The sequence below is a fragment of the Bos taurus genome, chromosome 28 (assembly GCF_002263795.3).
Source record: "Bos taurus isolate L1 Dominette 01449 registration number 42190680 breed Hereford chromosome 28, ARS-UCD2.0, whole genome shotgun sequence".
NCBI lineage: Eukaryota > Metazoa > Chordata > Mammalia > Artiodactyla > Bovidae > Bos > Bos taurus.
This window is the reverse complement of record NC_037355.1, coordinates 158,041-175,044: the sequence shown is the minus strand read 5'-3', so window position 1 is coordinate 175,044 and position 17,004 is coordinate 158,041. Positions and strand designations below refer to the sequence as shown.

General features: G+C 36.4%; 1 protein-coding gene across 1 annotated transcript; it reads right to left on the bottom strand.

Annotated features, from left to right (window-relative positions):
- Positions 1 to 15,825: 15,825 nt before the first annotated feature.
- OR4A27 (olfactory receptor family 4 subfamily A member 27) lies at positions 15,826 to 16,737 on the bottom strand. The gene has a single exon (XM_002683835.2). The coding sequence runs from the start codon at positions 16,735 to 16,737 to the stop codon at positions 15,826 to 15,828; it is 912 nt and encodes a 303-aa protein (XP_002683881.2).
- Between the last annotated feature and the right edge of the window lie 267 nt (positions 16,738 to 17,004).

Genomic DNA, 17,004 nt, shown 5'->3' with positions numbered 1-17,004 from the left:
TGCCACCATCACCCTAATACCAAAACCTGACAAAGATCCCACAAAAAATGAAAACTACAGGCCAATATCACTGATGAACATTGATGCAAAAATCCTTAACAAAATTCTAGCAATCAGAATCCAACAACACATTTAAAAGATCATACACCATGACCAAGTGGGCTTTATCCCAGGGATGCAAGGATTCTTCAATATGTGCAAATCAATCAATGTAATACACCACATTAACAAATTGAAAAATACAAACCATATAATTATCTCAATTAGATGCAGAGAAAGTCTTTGACAAAATTCAACATCCATTTATGATAAAAACTCTCCAGAAAGCAGGAATAGAAGGAACATACCTCAACATAATAAAAGCTATATATGACAAACCCACAGCAAACATTATCCTCAATGGTGAAAAATTGAAAGCATTACCTCTAAAGTCAGAAACAAGACAAGGGTGCCCACTTTCACCATTACTATTCAACATAGTTTTGGAAGTTTTGGCCACAGCAATCAGAGCAGAAAAAGAAATAAAAGGAATCCAAATTGGAAAAGAAGAAGTAAAACTCTCACTATTTGCAGATGACATGATCCTCTACATAGAAAACCCTAAAGACTCCACCAGAAAATTACTAGAACTAATCAATGATTATAATAAAGTTGCAGGATATAAAATCAACACACAGAAATCCCTTGCATTACTATACACTAATAATGAGAAAACAGAAAGAGAAATTAAGGAAACAACTCCATTCACCATTGCAACAGAAAGAATAAAATACTTAGGAATATATCTACCTAAAGAAACTGAAGACCTGTATATAGAAAACTATAAAACACTGGTGAAAGAAATCAAAGAGGACACTAATAGATGGAGAAATATACCATGTTAATGGATCAGAAGAATCAATATAGTGAAAATGAGTATACTACCCAAAGCAATTTATAGATTCAATGCAATCCCTATCAAGCTACCAACAGTATTCTCCACAGAGCTAGAACAAATAATTTCACAATTTGTATGGAAATACAAAAAAAACATCGAATAGCCAAAGCTATCTTGAGAAAGAATGGAACTGGAGGAAACAACCAACCAACCTGACTTCAGGCTCTATTACAAAGCCACAGTTATCAAGACAGAATCAAGGCACAAAGACAGAAATATTGATCAATGGAACAAAATAGAAAGCCCAGAGATAAATCCATACACATATGGACACCTTATCTTTGACAAAGGAGACAAGAATATACAATGGATTAAAGACAATCTCATTAACAAGTGGTGCTGGGTAAACTGGTCAACCACTTGTAAAAGAATGAAACTAGAACACTTTCTAACACCATGCACAAAAATAAACTCAAAATGGATTAAAGATCTAAATGTAAGACCAGAAACTGTAAAGCTCCTAGAGGAGAACATAGGCAAAACATTCTCCGACATATATCACAGCAGGATCCTCTATGACCCACCTCCCGGAATATTGGAAATAAAAGCAAAAATAAACAAATGGGACCTAATTAAACTTAAAAGCTTCTGCACAACAAAGGAAACTATTAGCAAGGTGAAAAGGCAGCCTTCAGAATGGGAGAAAATAATAGCAAATGAAGCAACTGACAAACAACTAATCTCAAAAATATACAAGCAACTCCTACAGCTCAACTCCAGAGAAATAAATGACCCAATCAAAAAATGGGCCAAAGAACTAAATAGACATTTCTCCAAAGAAGACATGCAGATGGCTAACAAACACATGAAAAGATGCTCAACATCACTCATTATCAGAGAAATGCAAATCAAAACCACTATGAGGTACCATTTCACACCAGTCAGAATGGCTGCGATCCATAAGTCTACAAGCAATAAATGCTGGAGAGGGTGTGGAGAAAAGGGAACCCTCTTACACTGTTGGTGGGAATGCAAACTAGTACAGCCACTATGGAGAACAGTGTGGAGATTCCTTAAAAAACTGGAAATAGAACTGCCTTATGATCCAGCAATCCCACTGCTGGGCATACACACTGAGGAAACCAGAAGGAAAAGAGACACTTGTACCCCAATGTTCATCGCAGCACTCTTTATAATAGCCTGGACATGGAAGCAACCTAGATGCCCATCAGCAGATGAATGGCTAAGAAATCTGTGGTACATATACACAATGGAGTATTACTCAGCCATTAAAAAGAATACATTTGAATACATTCTAATGAGGTGGATGAAACTGGAACCTATTATACAGAGTGAAGTCAGCCAGAAAGAAAAACACCAATACAGTATACTAACACATATATATGGAATTTAGAAAGATGGTAACAATAATCCTGTGTACGAGACAGCAAAAGAGACACTGATATATACATCAGTCTTATGGACTTTGTGGGAGAGGGAGAGGGTGGGGAGATTTGGGAGAATGGCATTGAAACATGTATAATATCATGTATGAAACGAGTCGCCAGTCCAGATTCAATGCACGATACTGGATGTTTGGGACTGGTGCACTGGGACGACCCAGAGGAAGGGTATGGGGACAGAGCAGGGTTCAGGATGGGGAGCACGGGTATACCTGTGGCAGATTCATTTCGATGTTTGGCAAAACTAATACAATATTGTAAAGTTTAAAAATAAAATAAAATTAAAAATTAAAAAAAAATGTTCATGAAACTCTTGCCAAATCATTTATTTTCCCTCAGTCCACAACTGTGACCTTATGGGGAGTTGGCAGAGGACGAAACGTGATTGCATCTGTTTGCATTTAGTTCTACAAGAAAATTTGGCACTGACTGAACATGGACTATTATAGCATTGCAGCCTCAAACATGAATATTTCTAAAAGGAAAACCTCGGCCAATGCATTTGATTGTCTAGTTTGTATAGACCACAAGATATCTAGATGTGTAGGTCTATTCCAGTTAGTGACATTTGGTTTCACTGAATGTTTAACTTTAGAAACCGTAGAATAGAAGGCGTGAAAGAATTTTTTTTTCAGGTTCCATACTGTACAGAAACCAAACCAGTCCACTGAAAACCCACACATACAAGACAGATACAGATTTTTATGGCCAACATCTCAGCTGAGGTCCTAGTTCACAACCAGCATCAACTTTCAGGCATGTAATTTAAGGTGATAAGCAATTTCAGCTGCCAGTTAATGAACTTTTGAATTTTCTAAGCTGCAACCCCAGACATCACAGAGCAAAGATAAGCCATCTTCACTATGTCTAAATTCTTGATCCCAATCACAGAAACAAGGGCTAATTCAGTATTGCATAATTTTCATACATTTAATTACATACTTCTATTTTATTTTTTAAGTTTGGATTATTAATTTTACAATCTATTCTTAGTGTTACAGATTATTCAAGAAAGATTTCAACCTGAACTAGAAGAGAAACTAGCATTGTCCAGAATGTTCAGGATTTGCATTTCCTTTTTGGGAGAGAAAGAGGGAGACTATCTTTGTAGAAGCATCTTGTTTGGTAAAAGCATAGAGATACTATTGGTTTTTGTAAGGAGGTCCAAATTTAACGTAGAGGAGTGTTTATAAACGGTAGGAAAAGGAGTTAAATGTTGTACTCATGTACTTATTAGCCTCAGCTCAATAATTGACCTTTAAATGTTCTCTGAGATGCTGGGAGTAAAATTTCACAGTATTTTTCCTTTAGCAGATGACTTCCTATTAGTTTATGTCATTAAGAGCACACTAGAATAAGATTGGAAGTCCAAAAGAGAGAAAATTAGCTATAAGATACTAGAGAATTTACATTTCAGTAATTAAGGATGCTTATTTAATATTAGTCTGATATTTTAAGAGAGCTTCTTTGGTAGCTCAGATGGTAAAGAATCTGCCTGGAATACTGGAGACCTAGTTCCAATCCCTGGGTCAAGAAGATCCCCTGGAGAAGGGAATGGCTACCCACTTCAGTATTCTGGTCTGGAGAATTCCATGGGCAGAGGAACATGGTGGGCTACAGTCTATGGGGTTGCAAAGAGTCAGACACAACTGAATGACTAACACTTTCACTTTCATTTTAAGAATTGACAAAATCATTTTACTCAAATTTAGTAAACATCCACTTCCCACTACCCACCACCTACCATTTCCTATAAATTAAGCATTTCAAATAAAGAAAGAAAAAATATATATATATAGCACAGTCAAAATACAATGTCAAATTAAGGAATCTTGAGACATGTATGAGAAGGGCAAAGGGGGAAAATAAACATGAAAAAATCAAATTTCCCAAGAAAGAGAGATCTGAGAAAATGCTGAAGATTCTGTAGCCAGCTTTTGCAATCACTGTAAATCTATCCAAACATTTTTCTCATCAATTTTATTAAATATTTTTCCCTATATAGCATATATTTTTAATATGGACCTCAGTCAGTAAATAGAATTAATTTTCTCCACTTCCCTATGATTTGTGAACATTGCTCACCTCTTAAAAACACATTGTCTATATGTATAGATTTAATATGCTACTACAAAAACTCAGAATACAATGAATAAGGTAAGAAATAATTTGAAATACCCCAGTGTCATACATGGGTATGATGTGCTAGTTTATTTTTCCTTACTGTATTTTTTGAGTGAGCAGTTTCTGAAATTGCCATATATGCATTTCATTAAAAAATACAATAAAGTTCTTTGGCCCATTTTTTGATTGGGTCATTTATTTTTCTGGAGTTGAGCTGTAGGAGTTGCTTGTATATTTTTGAGATTAGTTGTTTGTCCGTTGCTTCATTTGCTATTATTTTCTCCCATTCTGAAGGCTGCCTTTTCACCTTGCTAATAGTTTCCTTTGTTGTGCAGAAGCTTTTAAGTTTAATTAGGTCCCATTTGTTTATTTTTTCTTTTATTTCCACTATTCTGGGAGGTGGGTCATAGAGGATCCTGCTGTGATGTATGTCGGAGAGTGTTTTACCTATGTTCTCCTCTAGGAGTTTTATAGTTTCTGGTCTTACATTGAGATCTTTAATCCATTTTGAGTTTATTTTTGTGTATGGTGTTAGAAAGTGTTCTAGTTTCATTCTTTTACAAGTGGTTGACCAAATGCAAATCAAAACCACTATGAGGTACCATTTCACACCAGTCAGAATGGCTGTGATCCAAAAGTCTACAAGCAATAAATGCTGGAGAGGGTGTGGAGAAAAGGGAACCCTCTTACACTGCTGGTGGGAATGCAAACTAGTACAGCCACTATGGAGAACAGTGTGGAGATTCCTTTAAAAACTGGAAATAGAACTGCCATATGACCCAGCAATCCCACTGCTGGGCATACACACTGAGGAAACCAGAAGGGAAAGAGACACGTGTACCCCAATGTTCATTGCAGCACTGTTTATAATAGCCAGAACAAGGAAGCAACCTAGATGCCCATCAGCAGATGAATGGATAAGAAATCTGTGGTACATATACACAATGGAGTATTACTCAGCCATTAAAAAGAATACATTTGAATACATTCTAATGAGGTGGATGAAACTGGAACCTATTATACAGAGTGAAGTAAGCCAGAAAGAAAAACACCAATACAGTATAGTAACGCATATATATGGAATTTAGAAAGATGGTAACAATAATCCTGTGTACGAGACTTCAAAAGAGACACCGATGTATAGATCAGTCTTATGGACTCTGTGGGAAAGGGAGAGGGTGGGGAGATTTGGGAGAATAGCATTGAAACATGTATAGTATCATGTATGAAACGAGTCGCCAGTCCAGGTTCGATGCACGGTACTGGATGCTTGGGGCTGGTGCACTGGGACGACCCAGAGGGAGGGTAGGGGAGGGAGGAGGGAGGAGGGTTCAGGATGGGGAACGCGCGTATACCTGTGGCAGATTCATTTTGATATTTGGCAAAACTAATATAATATTGTAAAGTTTAAAAATAAAATAAAAGTTAAAAAAAATACAATAAAGATGAAAGAAGTATCACAGCACAGATTTATGAAGTAGTTTTAATTTTGATAGTCTGTTAATAAAAATGAAATTACTGTAAGATATTGGTTATCTTAGGGTACTTCTTAACACTAAGTCACAATTTTCTCTGCACTACAAAAATATAGTTAAATAATTATTTTTATTTCTTTAGTATCATTTCACAAAAATTCAGCATTCTTTTTTCATTTTGCTGCTTAAATTATAAGAATAGTTATTATTATAGTTAAAGTAAATTTTATGCCATAAGTTCAAATTTTCTCCTAGTTGTATCAGAATATGGTTTCCTATAAAACTACCTTAATTGAATTGAATGACTCTATCCCATTTCAGGATGGCAAGGATTTTGAAGCTAGGAAATTATTAGTCAGTGGAGATATACAAGCATAAACTGGGCTATTCTTTGATAAGAATACGGAGGAAAGAGGAAAATGTAAGAGAATCAAAATAGGACTCAATGCAATTCACTATGGATAGAATATTTTATAACTCTAACTCAACTGGGATTCTACTTGTGAATAATGTGCTACTAACACTAAAGTTAGCCAGATAATTTTATGGTAATCAAAATTTAAATGAAAGAGAATAGATTTAAATGATGTATAATGCACATTTGTTCAAATATTCTTTTTAAAAAGTGAAATGGTTATTTCATTAATTCATTGATCATTACATCTAAGTGGCTGTACAATGAATTTTTAGGTTGAATCAGGAATAGTTTCTTCTTGAGACACTCACTTTGCAGAGTCTTAGAAAATTGTATATATTTGCCCAGGGAGTAGAATGTGAGTCAGTGATGGAACCAATGGATCTTCAGATTAAAACAAATAAATAAAACAAGTATTCTGCAATTCTCACACAAGCAAACAAACATTTTCAATCATGGGAGTCATAGAGTCATTTATTTTGTGTCTATGCCTAAAGGAAATTTGGTTGAGAAGAACAGAATGTGACTTATATGACAATGTAAGAATTAATTAGCCTTTGAATATTCTAAGAAATCGTGTTCCCAGAGGCATTTCTAAACAGAGCTTCACAAAAAGCCTCCCACCTTGCTGTCCAAGGTCAGGTCGGTGGAGCTGTGGACATTGCCTATCTTAGCAGAGCTTCTATTCTGCTGACTGTTTTGTTTTTCTCTTATGCCACTTCATTTCCACAGATCATATACGCTCAGCCCCAAAAGTACTTCAGGTATTTAATCTCTTGCTTCATACTGAAATCCATGTGTTAATGGTTTCTTTCAAGTATATAAGACTTCAGAAAATCAATTTTTATAATATCTTAAGTATTAGAAAGTAGTAATAACAATAGTTTACTGAGAGATTATTTCATGCTTCAAATTTATAATTCCATCTCACAATAATGACATAAATGGCATTACCTCTATTGTGTTAATCTGGACTTCCCTGGTGGCTCAGAAGGTAAAGCATCTGTCTACAATGCGGGAGACCCTGGTTTGATCCCTGGGTTGGGAAGATCCCCTGAAGAAGGAAATGGCAATCCACTCCAGGACTATTGCCTGGAAAATCCCATGGACAAAGGAGCCTGGTAGGCTACAGTCCATGGGGTCACAAAGAGTCGGACACTACTGAGCGACTTTACTTTACTTACTTTACTGTTATGTTAAGAAGAACATAAAGTAATTACCAAACTAATCAGAATCCATTTTATTATTCACTCTCAGAAAGCACTCAATTATTTTTCTCCTATTTACTAGCTGTTTGAACTAGCCACTTAACTTCTAGAGACTCATTTTTTTTTTTTTTATCTTTTACCTAACAATATTCATTTATGTGTCCACCATATCTTCTCATGGCTTGGTAGCTCATTTCTTTTTAATACTGAGGTGTATTACATTGTCTAAATGTGCCACGGTTTTGGGCTTCCCTGGTGCCTCAGCCAATGAAGAATCTGCCTGTAATTTGGGAGACCTGTGTTCAGAAGATTCCCTGGAGAAGGGAATTGAAACCCACTCTACTACTCTTGCCTGGAAAATCCCATGGATAGAGGAGCCTGGCAGGCTATAGTCCATGGGATTGCAAAGAATGGGACATAACTCTTTCACTTTATTTACTGAAGGGCATCTTAGATGCTTCAAGGTTTGGCAGTCATAAATGAAGTTGGTATAAGCATCCATGTGCAAACAAATGTATTTTGCAGTCAGTTTGCTTGTTCTTTTCTAGATCACATTTGTCTTTTGCTGATTTTATTTACTTTTTTCCTAAGTGTATAAGGTAAGGTCTTTGGTTTTGACTTCCATTCACTTATCAGTTTTAGATAAGTAGGAGTGGGTGAATATTTATACACATTTTAATTTAGTTCCTTAAGTTTTATGCAGAATGTTTTTAAAATCTGGTCAGTAGGTATAATATACGTTAGTCTGAGTTTTTGCTTCTTCCTCTGTCTACACTAATTACTATTATTATTTTTCCCCCAAAGGGAAGTCAGGACAGTTGACCCAGAAACTACTTTAAAACATAACCTACATACTCGTATTTTTTGTTGCTGTTGTTGTTGCACAATTCATTTCTCAATGACTCTAGGGAATGTATATATGAAAGTTCTATCAGAAATTGCAAATGTTACTTTAATTTTAGATTTCAATTTCTCCAGTACCACAGAATCAATATCAGTACATGATTTGACCCCTAAGTGCAATATTTTTAATAAAATTATAATTAAAATATATTTGCTTATAATTCACTGATCCATTACGTCTCATTACATAATGAAAGTCATTTATGACAAACCCATAGGAAACATCATGCTCAATGGTGAAAACGGAGAGTCTTTTTGCTAAATCAGAAATGAAACAAGCCTGCCCACACTCACCACTTCTATTTAACATAGCGTTTGAAGTCCCACACAACAATCAGACTAGAAGAAGAAATAAAAGCAATCCACACTTAAAGTGAAGAAGTAAAAGTCACTCTTTGCAGATGACATAACTTTATATAGAAAACTCCAAAGTCTCTACCTTTAAAATATTAGAAAAATGAACTTAGCAAAAGTTACCAGATTTAAGATTTGTATATACCTGTTGCATGTCTATACACTAATAATGAATTAACAGAGAGGGACAATATATATATATTTTTAATTCCTGGTTAAAATCACATCAAAAAGAATAAACTATCTAGTAATAAACTTAATGAAAGTAAAAAGCCTACACTCTGAAAAAGAAAAGAAAGAGAAAATGGTGGGAGAAATTGTAGAAAATGCAAATAAATGAAAACACATCCGTTGCTTCATTTGCTATTATTTTCTCCCATTCTGAAGGCTGCCTTTTCACCTTGCTAATAGTTTCCTTTGATGTGCAGAAGCTTTTAAGGTTAATTAGGTCCCATTTGTTTATTTTTGCTTTTATTTCCACTATTCTGGGAGGTGGGTCATAGAGGATCCTGCTGTGATGTATGTCAGAGAGTGTTTTGCCTATGTTCTCCTCTAGGAGTTTTATAGTTTCTGGTCTTACATTTAGATCTTTAATCCATTTTGAGTTTATTTTTGTGCATGGTGTTAGAAAGTGTTCTAGTTTCATTCTTTTACAAGTGGTTGACCAGTTTTCCCAGCACCACTTGTTAAAGAGATTGTCTTTAATCAATTGTATATTCTTGCCTCCTTTGTCAAAGATAAGGTGTCCATAGGTGCATGGATTTATCTCTGGGCTTTCTATTTTGTTCCATTGATCTATATTTCTGTCTTTGTGCCAGTACCATACTGTCTTGATAACTGTGGCTTTGTAATAGAGCCTGAAGTCAGGTAGGTTGATTCCTCCAGTTCCATTCTTCTTTCTCAAGATAGCTTTGGCTATTCGAGGTTTTTTGTATTTCCATACAAATTGTGAAATTATTTATTCTAGCTCTGTGAAGAATAATGTTGGTAGCTTGATAGGGATTGCATTGAATCTATAAATTGCTTTGGGTAGTATACTCATTTTCACTATATTGATTCTTCCAATCCATGAACATGGTATATTTCTCCATCTATTAGTGTCCTCTTTGATTTCTTTCACCAGTGTTTTATAGTTTTCTATATATAGGTCTTTAGTTTCTTTAGGTAGACATATTCCTAAGTATTTTATTCTTTCTGTTGCAATGGTGAATGGAATTGTTTCCTTAATTTCTCTTTCAGTTTTCTCATTATTAGTGTATAGGAATGCAAGGGATTTTTGTGTGTTGATTTTATATCCTGTAACTTTACTATAATCATTGATTAGTTCTAGTAGTTTTCTGGTGGAGTCTTTAGGGTTTTCTATGTAAAGGATCATGTCATCTGCAGACAGTGAGAGTTTTACTTCTTCTTTTCCAATTTGGATTCCTTTTATTTCTTTTTCTGCTCTGATTGCTGTGGCCAAAACTTCCAAAATTATGTTGAATAGTAATGGTGAAAGTAGGCACCCTTGTCTTGTTCCTGACTTTAGAGGAAATGCTTTCAATTTTTCACCATTGAGGATAATGTTTGCTGTGGGTTTGTCATATATAGCTTTTATTATGTTGAGGTATGTTCCTTCTATTCCTGCTTTCTGGAGAGTTCTTATCATAAATGGATGTTGAATTTTGTCAAAGGCTTTCTCTGCATCTATTGAGATAATCATATGGTTTTTATTTTTCAATTTGTTAAAGTGGTGTATAACATTGATTGACTTGCGGATATTGAAGAATCCTTGCATCCCTGGGATAAAGCCCACTTGGTCATGGTGTATGATCTTTTAAATGTGTTGTTCGATTCTGATTGCTAGAATTTTGTTAAGGATTTTTGCATCTATGTTCATCAGTGATATTGGCCTGTAGTTTTCTTTTTTTGTGGGATCTTTGTCAGGTTTTGGTATTAGGGTGATGGTGGCCTCATAGAATGAGTTTGGAAGTTTACCTTCCTCTGCAATTTTCTGGAAGAGTTTGAGCAGGATAGGTGTTAGCTCTTCTCTAAATTTTTGGTAGAATTCAGCTGTGAAGCCGTCTGGACCTGGGCTTTTGTTTGCTGGAAGATTTTTGATTACGGTTTCAATTTCCGTGCTTGTGATGGGTCTGTTAAGATTTTCAGCCTTCAGAATGGGAGAAAATAATAGCAAATGAAGCAACGGACAAACAACTGATCTCAAAAATATACAAGCAACTCCTACAGCTCAACTCCAGAAAAATAAATGACCCAATCAAAAAAATGGGCCAAAGAACTAAATAGACATTTCTCCAAAGAAGACATACAGATGGCTAACAAACACATGAAAAGATGCTCAACATCACTCATTATCAGAGAAATGCAAATCAAAACCACTATGAGGTACCATTTCGCACCAGTCAGAATGGCTGTGATCCAAAAGTCTACAAGCAATAAATGCTGGAGAGGGTGTGGAGAAAAGGGAACTCTCTTACACTGTTGGTGGGAATGCAAACTAGTACAGCCACTATGGAGAACAGTGTGGAGATTCCTTTAAAAACTGGAAATAGAACTGCCTTATGATCCAGCAATCCCACTGCTGGGCATACACACTGAGGAAACCAGAAGGGAAAGAGACACGTGTACCCCAATGTTCATCGCAGCACTCTTTATAATAGCCAGGACATGGAAGCAACCTAGATGCCCATCAGCAGATGAATGGATAAGAAAGCTGTGGTAAATATACACAATGGAGTATTACTCAGCCATTAAAAAGAATACATTTGAATCAGTTCTAATGAGATGGATGAAACTGGAACCTATTATACAGAGTGAAGTCAGCCAGAAAGAAAAACACCAATACAGTATACTAACGCAAATATATGGAATTTAGAAAGATGGTAACAATAATCCTGTGTACGAGACTTCAAAAGAGACACTGATGTATAGATCAGTCTTATGGACTCTGTGGGAAAGGGAGAGGGTGGGGAGATTTGGGAGAATAGCATTGAAACATGTATAGTATCATGTATGAAACGAGTCGCCAATCCAGGTTCGATACATGGTACTGGATGCTTGGGGCTGGTACACTGGGAGGACCCAGAGGGAGGGTAGGGGAGGGAGGAGGGAGGAGGGTTCAGGATGGGGAACGCGGGTATACCTGTGGTGGATTCATTTCGATATTTGGCAAAACTAATACAATATTGTAAAGTTTAAAAATAAAATAAAATTTAAAAAAAAAAAGAAAACACATCACAGGCTCTTGGATTAGAATAATTAATATTGTTAAAATTTCTATACTATTCAATACAATCTAGAAATATAATACAATTCCTATCAAAATACCAATGAAATTTTTACAGAAGTGGAACAAATAATTCTAAAATTCGTATGAAACCAAAAGACCCCAAATTAACAAAGCAAACTTGAACAAAAACAAAACCAAAAAAAACCCTGAAGGTATCACAATTCCACTCTTCATACAATATTCAAAGCAACAGTACACGAAATGCATGGTATTGATACAAAAACAGACATATAGATCAATGGAACATAACAGACAGCACAGAAATGAACCTATGGACACCTATGGGCAATTATCTTTCACGTAAATACCAAAAACAAATAATGGGGGGAAATATAGTTTCTTCTGCATTCCATATCTGATATATCATGGGATTTATGCTAATATTTAGTCTTTCTGATATATTATTAATAAATAAGGGGAATTTTATATACAAGAGAACAATATATACATTCATATTAAAAGGAAAATACAGAGTCTTTGAATTTAATTTCATAAATGTTTAATCACAGCTTAATTTGTCTTGGGTTTATTATGAAAAACTTCAGGGGTACAAATAAATAGAAAGATATATAATTTTTGCCTCAGTCAAACAGGGAAAATGCAATTCACACACACACACACACACACACACACACACACACACACACACACACACACACACAAAGTAGTATGGGGTTTGGATTATTTCATATACAGTAAAAGTACAGCTAAAAACCAATAAAAGGAAAAGAAAAGCAAAAGGGAAATACTTCTGGTCTATTTCAGTTCAATTCAGTCACTCAGTCATGTCCGTCTCTTTGTGACTCCATGGACTGCAGCACGCCAGGCCTCTCTGTCCATCACCTACTCCCAGAGGCCACCCAAAACCATGTCCATTGAGTCAGTGATGCCTTCCAACCATCTCATCCTCTGTTGTCCGCTTCTCCTGCCCTCAATCTTTCCCAGTATCCCAGTCTTTTCCAATGAGTCAACTCTTCACATCAGGTGGCCAAAGTATTGGAGTTTCAGCTTCAACATCAGTCCTTCCAATGAACACTCAGGACTGGTATCCTTTAGGATGTACTGGTGGGATCTCCTTGCAGTCCAAGGGACTCTCAAGAGTCTTCTCCAACACCACAGCTCAAAAGCATCAATTCTTTGGCACTAAGCTTCCTTCACAGTCCAACTCTAACATGCATACATGACCACTGGAAAAAAACATAGCCTTAACTAGACAGGCCTTTGTTGACAAAGTGATGTCTCTGATTTTTAATATGCTGTCTAGCTTGGTGAAAACTTTCCTTCCAAGGAGTAAGTGTCTTTTAATTTCATGGCTGCAGTCACCATCTGCAGTATTTTGGAGCCCCCAAAAATAAAGTCTGACACTGTTTCCACTGTTTCCTTGTCTATTCCCCATGAAGTGATGGAACCAGATGCCATGATCTTAGTTTTCTGAACGTTGAGCTTTAAGCCAACTTTTTCACTCTCCTCTCCTTTTTCACTTTCATCAAGAGGCCCTTTAGTTCTTCTTCACTTTCTGCCATAAGGGTGGTTTCATATGCATATCTGAGATTATTGATATTTCTCCCAGCAATCTTGATTCCAGCTTCTGCTTTCTCTAGCCCAGCATTTCTCATGATGTACTCTGCATAGAAGTTAAATAAGCAGGGTGACAATATACAGCCTTGACATACTCCTTTTCCTATTTGGAACTAGTCTGTTGTTCTATGTCCAGTTCTGACTGTTGCTTCCTGACCTGTATACAGGTTTCTCAAGAGGCAGGTCAGGTGGTCTGCTATTCCTATCTCCTTCAGAATTTTCCACAGTTTATTGTGATCCACACAGTCAAAGGCTTTGGCATAGTCAATAAAGCAGAAATAGATGTTTTTCTGGAACTCTCTTGCTTTTTTGATAATCCAACAGATGTTGGCAATTTGATCTCTGGTTCCTCTGACTGTTCTAAAACCAGCTTGAACATTTGGAAGTTCACTGTTCATGTATTGCTGAAGCCTGCTTGGAGAATTTTGAGCATTATTTTACTAGCGTGTGAGATGAGTGCAATTGTGCAGTAGTTTGAGCATTCTTTGGCATTGCCTTTCTTTGGGATTGGAATGAAAACTGACCTTTTCCAGTCCTGTGGCCATTGCTGAGTGTTCCAAATTTGCTGGCATATTGAGTGCAGCACTTTCACAGCATCATCTTTCAGGATTTGGAATAGCTCAACTGGAATTCCATCACCTCCACTAGCTTTGTTCATAGTGATGCTTCCTAAGGCCCACTTGACTTCACATTCCAGGATGTCTGGGTCTAGGTGAATGATCATGCCATCATGATTATCTGGGTCATGAAGAACTTTTTTGTACTGTTCTTCTGTATGTTCTTGCCACCTTTTCTTAGTATCTTCTGTTTCTGTTAGATTCCTACCATTTCTGTCCATTATTGGTTTATTTATAGATCTGCAAAATATTCCTGAATAAGATAATATCTGAAATGTGAATAATATTTATGACATGGACCCTAAAACATAAGAGTGGAGGGATCCTAGTCAGAGAAAATAGAAGAAAAACAGTCATAGATTGCCAGATTTTAGGGTCAGTTTAGAGAATGTAGAGGGGCCCAGTGTAGCTGGATAAAAGCTTCTAATGAGAGGGAACTGAGGGGTAAAAGATGAAGAAACAAGAAAGAATCTACTATGAGTTTATTATTGCCAAATCTGGTGCAAAGCACCTAGTATGAGTTTCTTGTAGCCATACCCCAAGCAAAATTTAACAGATGGTGGCCCAATTAATATTTCATTTTATGAAGCATAATATTATCTCATTTCATATGTATTCATTTTCAAAAACAATATAATTAGAACAAATTTCCAAGACAAAGGCATAAAACCAAAAAAATTGAGAAGTCACCCAGGTTTCCTTGACCACCTAGTCTCTTTGTAACTCCATAATTTCTTTCAATGTGATGACTTATGAAATTAGATAGTTATACCTAATTTTCTAATGCATGAGTGAGAAGGTTGGATTGTATTCCAAGGAAAATAGGTTCCTCAGGAATTATTGGGCAGGTCGGTCATACAATAAGAGATGAGTTTTAGAAGGACAATTCTTGCATTCCTTCAGTGCTCACACACGAAACTAGCTGGGTTCTTTAAAGTGCATATTGTAGTCTGAATCACAGTAGCATGCTTCATTGGCTAACCTAATGTCAGGCATGAGAGATGGACTATAAGGAAATCTGAGCCAAAAATTCATGCTTTCAAACTATGGTGTTGGAGAAGACTCTTGAGAGTCTCTTGGACATCAAGGAGCTCCAACCAGTCCATCCTAAAGAAAACAAGTCCTGAATATTCATTGGAAGGATTGATGATGAATCTGAAACTCCAAAACTTTGGCCACCTGATGAGAATAACTGACTCATTGGAAAAGACCCTCATGCTGGGAAAGATTGAAGGCAGGAGGAGAAGCGGACGGCAGAGGATGAGATGGTTGGATGGCATCATCGACTCAATGAACATGAGTTTGACTAAACTCTGGGAGCTGGTGATGGACAGGGAAGCCTGGTGTGCTGCAGTCCATGGGGTTGCAAAGAGTTGGACATGACTGAGCGACTGAACTGAATGCCTGAAGACATTTATTTCAATTCCTCAAAGAAATGGTATATGTTTTCTGCTAATACCTCAAAGGACACAGGTCCTAGAGACGAGACATGAATTCTAAATCATAATGAGTATCACCCTATTTACTTTAAACCTGAATGTGCCACTTTAGCCCATACCTTCCTCATGGCGATTTTCATCTCCATGTTTCTCAGGGTGTAGATGAGAGGGTTCAGCATGGGGGCAATCACAGTGTAAAACACAGAGATGTCCTTGTCCTTGTTCTTGCTCCCTGCAGGTAGAATGTAAGTATAGATACAGGGCACAAAGAATAAAACTACAACTGTTATGTGAGAACTACACGTTGAGAGAGATTTTTTTCGCCCTGCAGAAGAATGTATTCTAAGGTTATATAATATGACTATGTAAGAAGCTACTAGAACAAGAAATATGACAACCACCACCATTCCTGAATTTTCAATCACTAAGATACTCACAACATGAATATCTTTGCACACCAGTTTTAAAAGAGGCTTCACATCACATAGGTAGTGATCTATCTGATTAGGACCACAGAAAGGTAACTTGAGTACCATGAGAAGTAAAGCAATAGAATGCCAAAAACCTACAGTCCAGGACAGGACCATCAACATGTCACAACTCTGTCTGTTCAAGGGCTTGACGATGGCGATATAGTGATCAAAAGCCATGAACACCAAGATGAATATTTCCACACCTGCCAGCAAGTGGGCAGTGAAGATCTGGGTCATACAATTGTTATAGGAAATGTTTCTTCGTGCTGCAGCTAAGTCCGTGATTAGCCTGGGGATCACAGTGGAGGTGTAGCTGAAATCCATGAAGGAGAGGTGACAAAGGAAGTAGTACATCGGTTGTTGCATTAGATGGCTGCAGGTGATGGTGAGAAAGATGATGAAATTCCCCATTAAGACAGCCAGATAACAGAGCAGGAACAAGAAGAAGAACAGTAACTCTATTTTCTTATTTCCCCACAACCCTATAAAAACAAATTCTGTGACATTGTTTTGGGTTTCCATGAAGTTGTGTAGAGTTTGGAGGACACAACAGAAATTCAGTTCATCTAAAACAATAAAGAACATAATACATCTTTAATTGCATATTTAAAGTTTTGGATTATTGTACATTGGGCAAAGATGTAGGGCACAGAAAATTTACTATAAGCAATCTATTATTTGATATTAAGAGCAGCATATTTTGAACAATATTTAATAAAATAATAATTATGTCTGGAACATAACAACCCAACCAAGAGGTGGTATTCTGATACTCATTTTATACTTGTA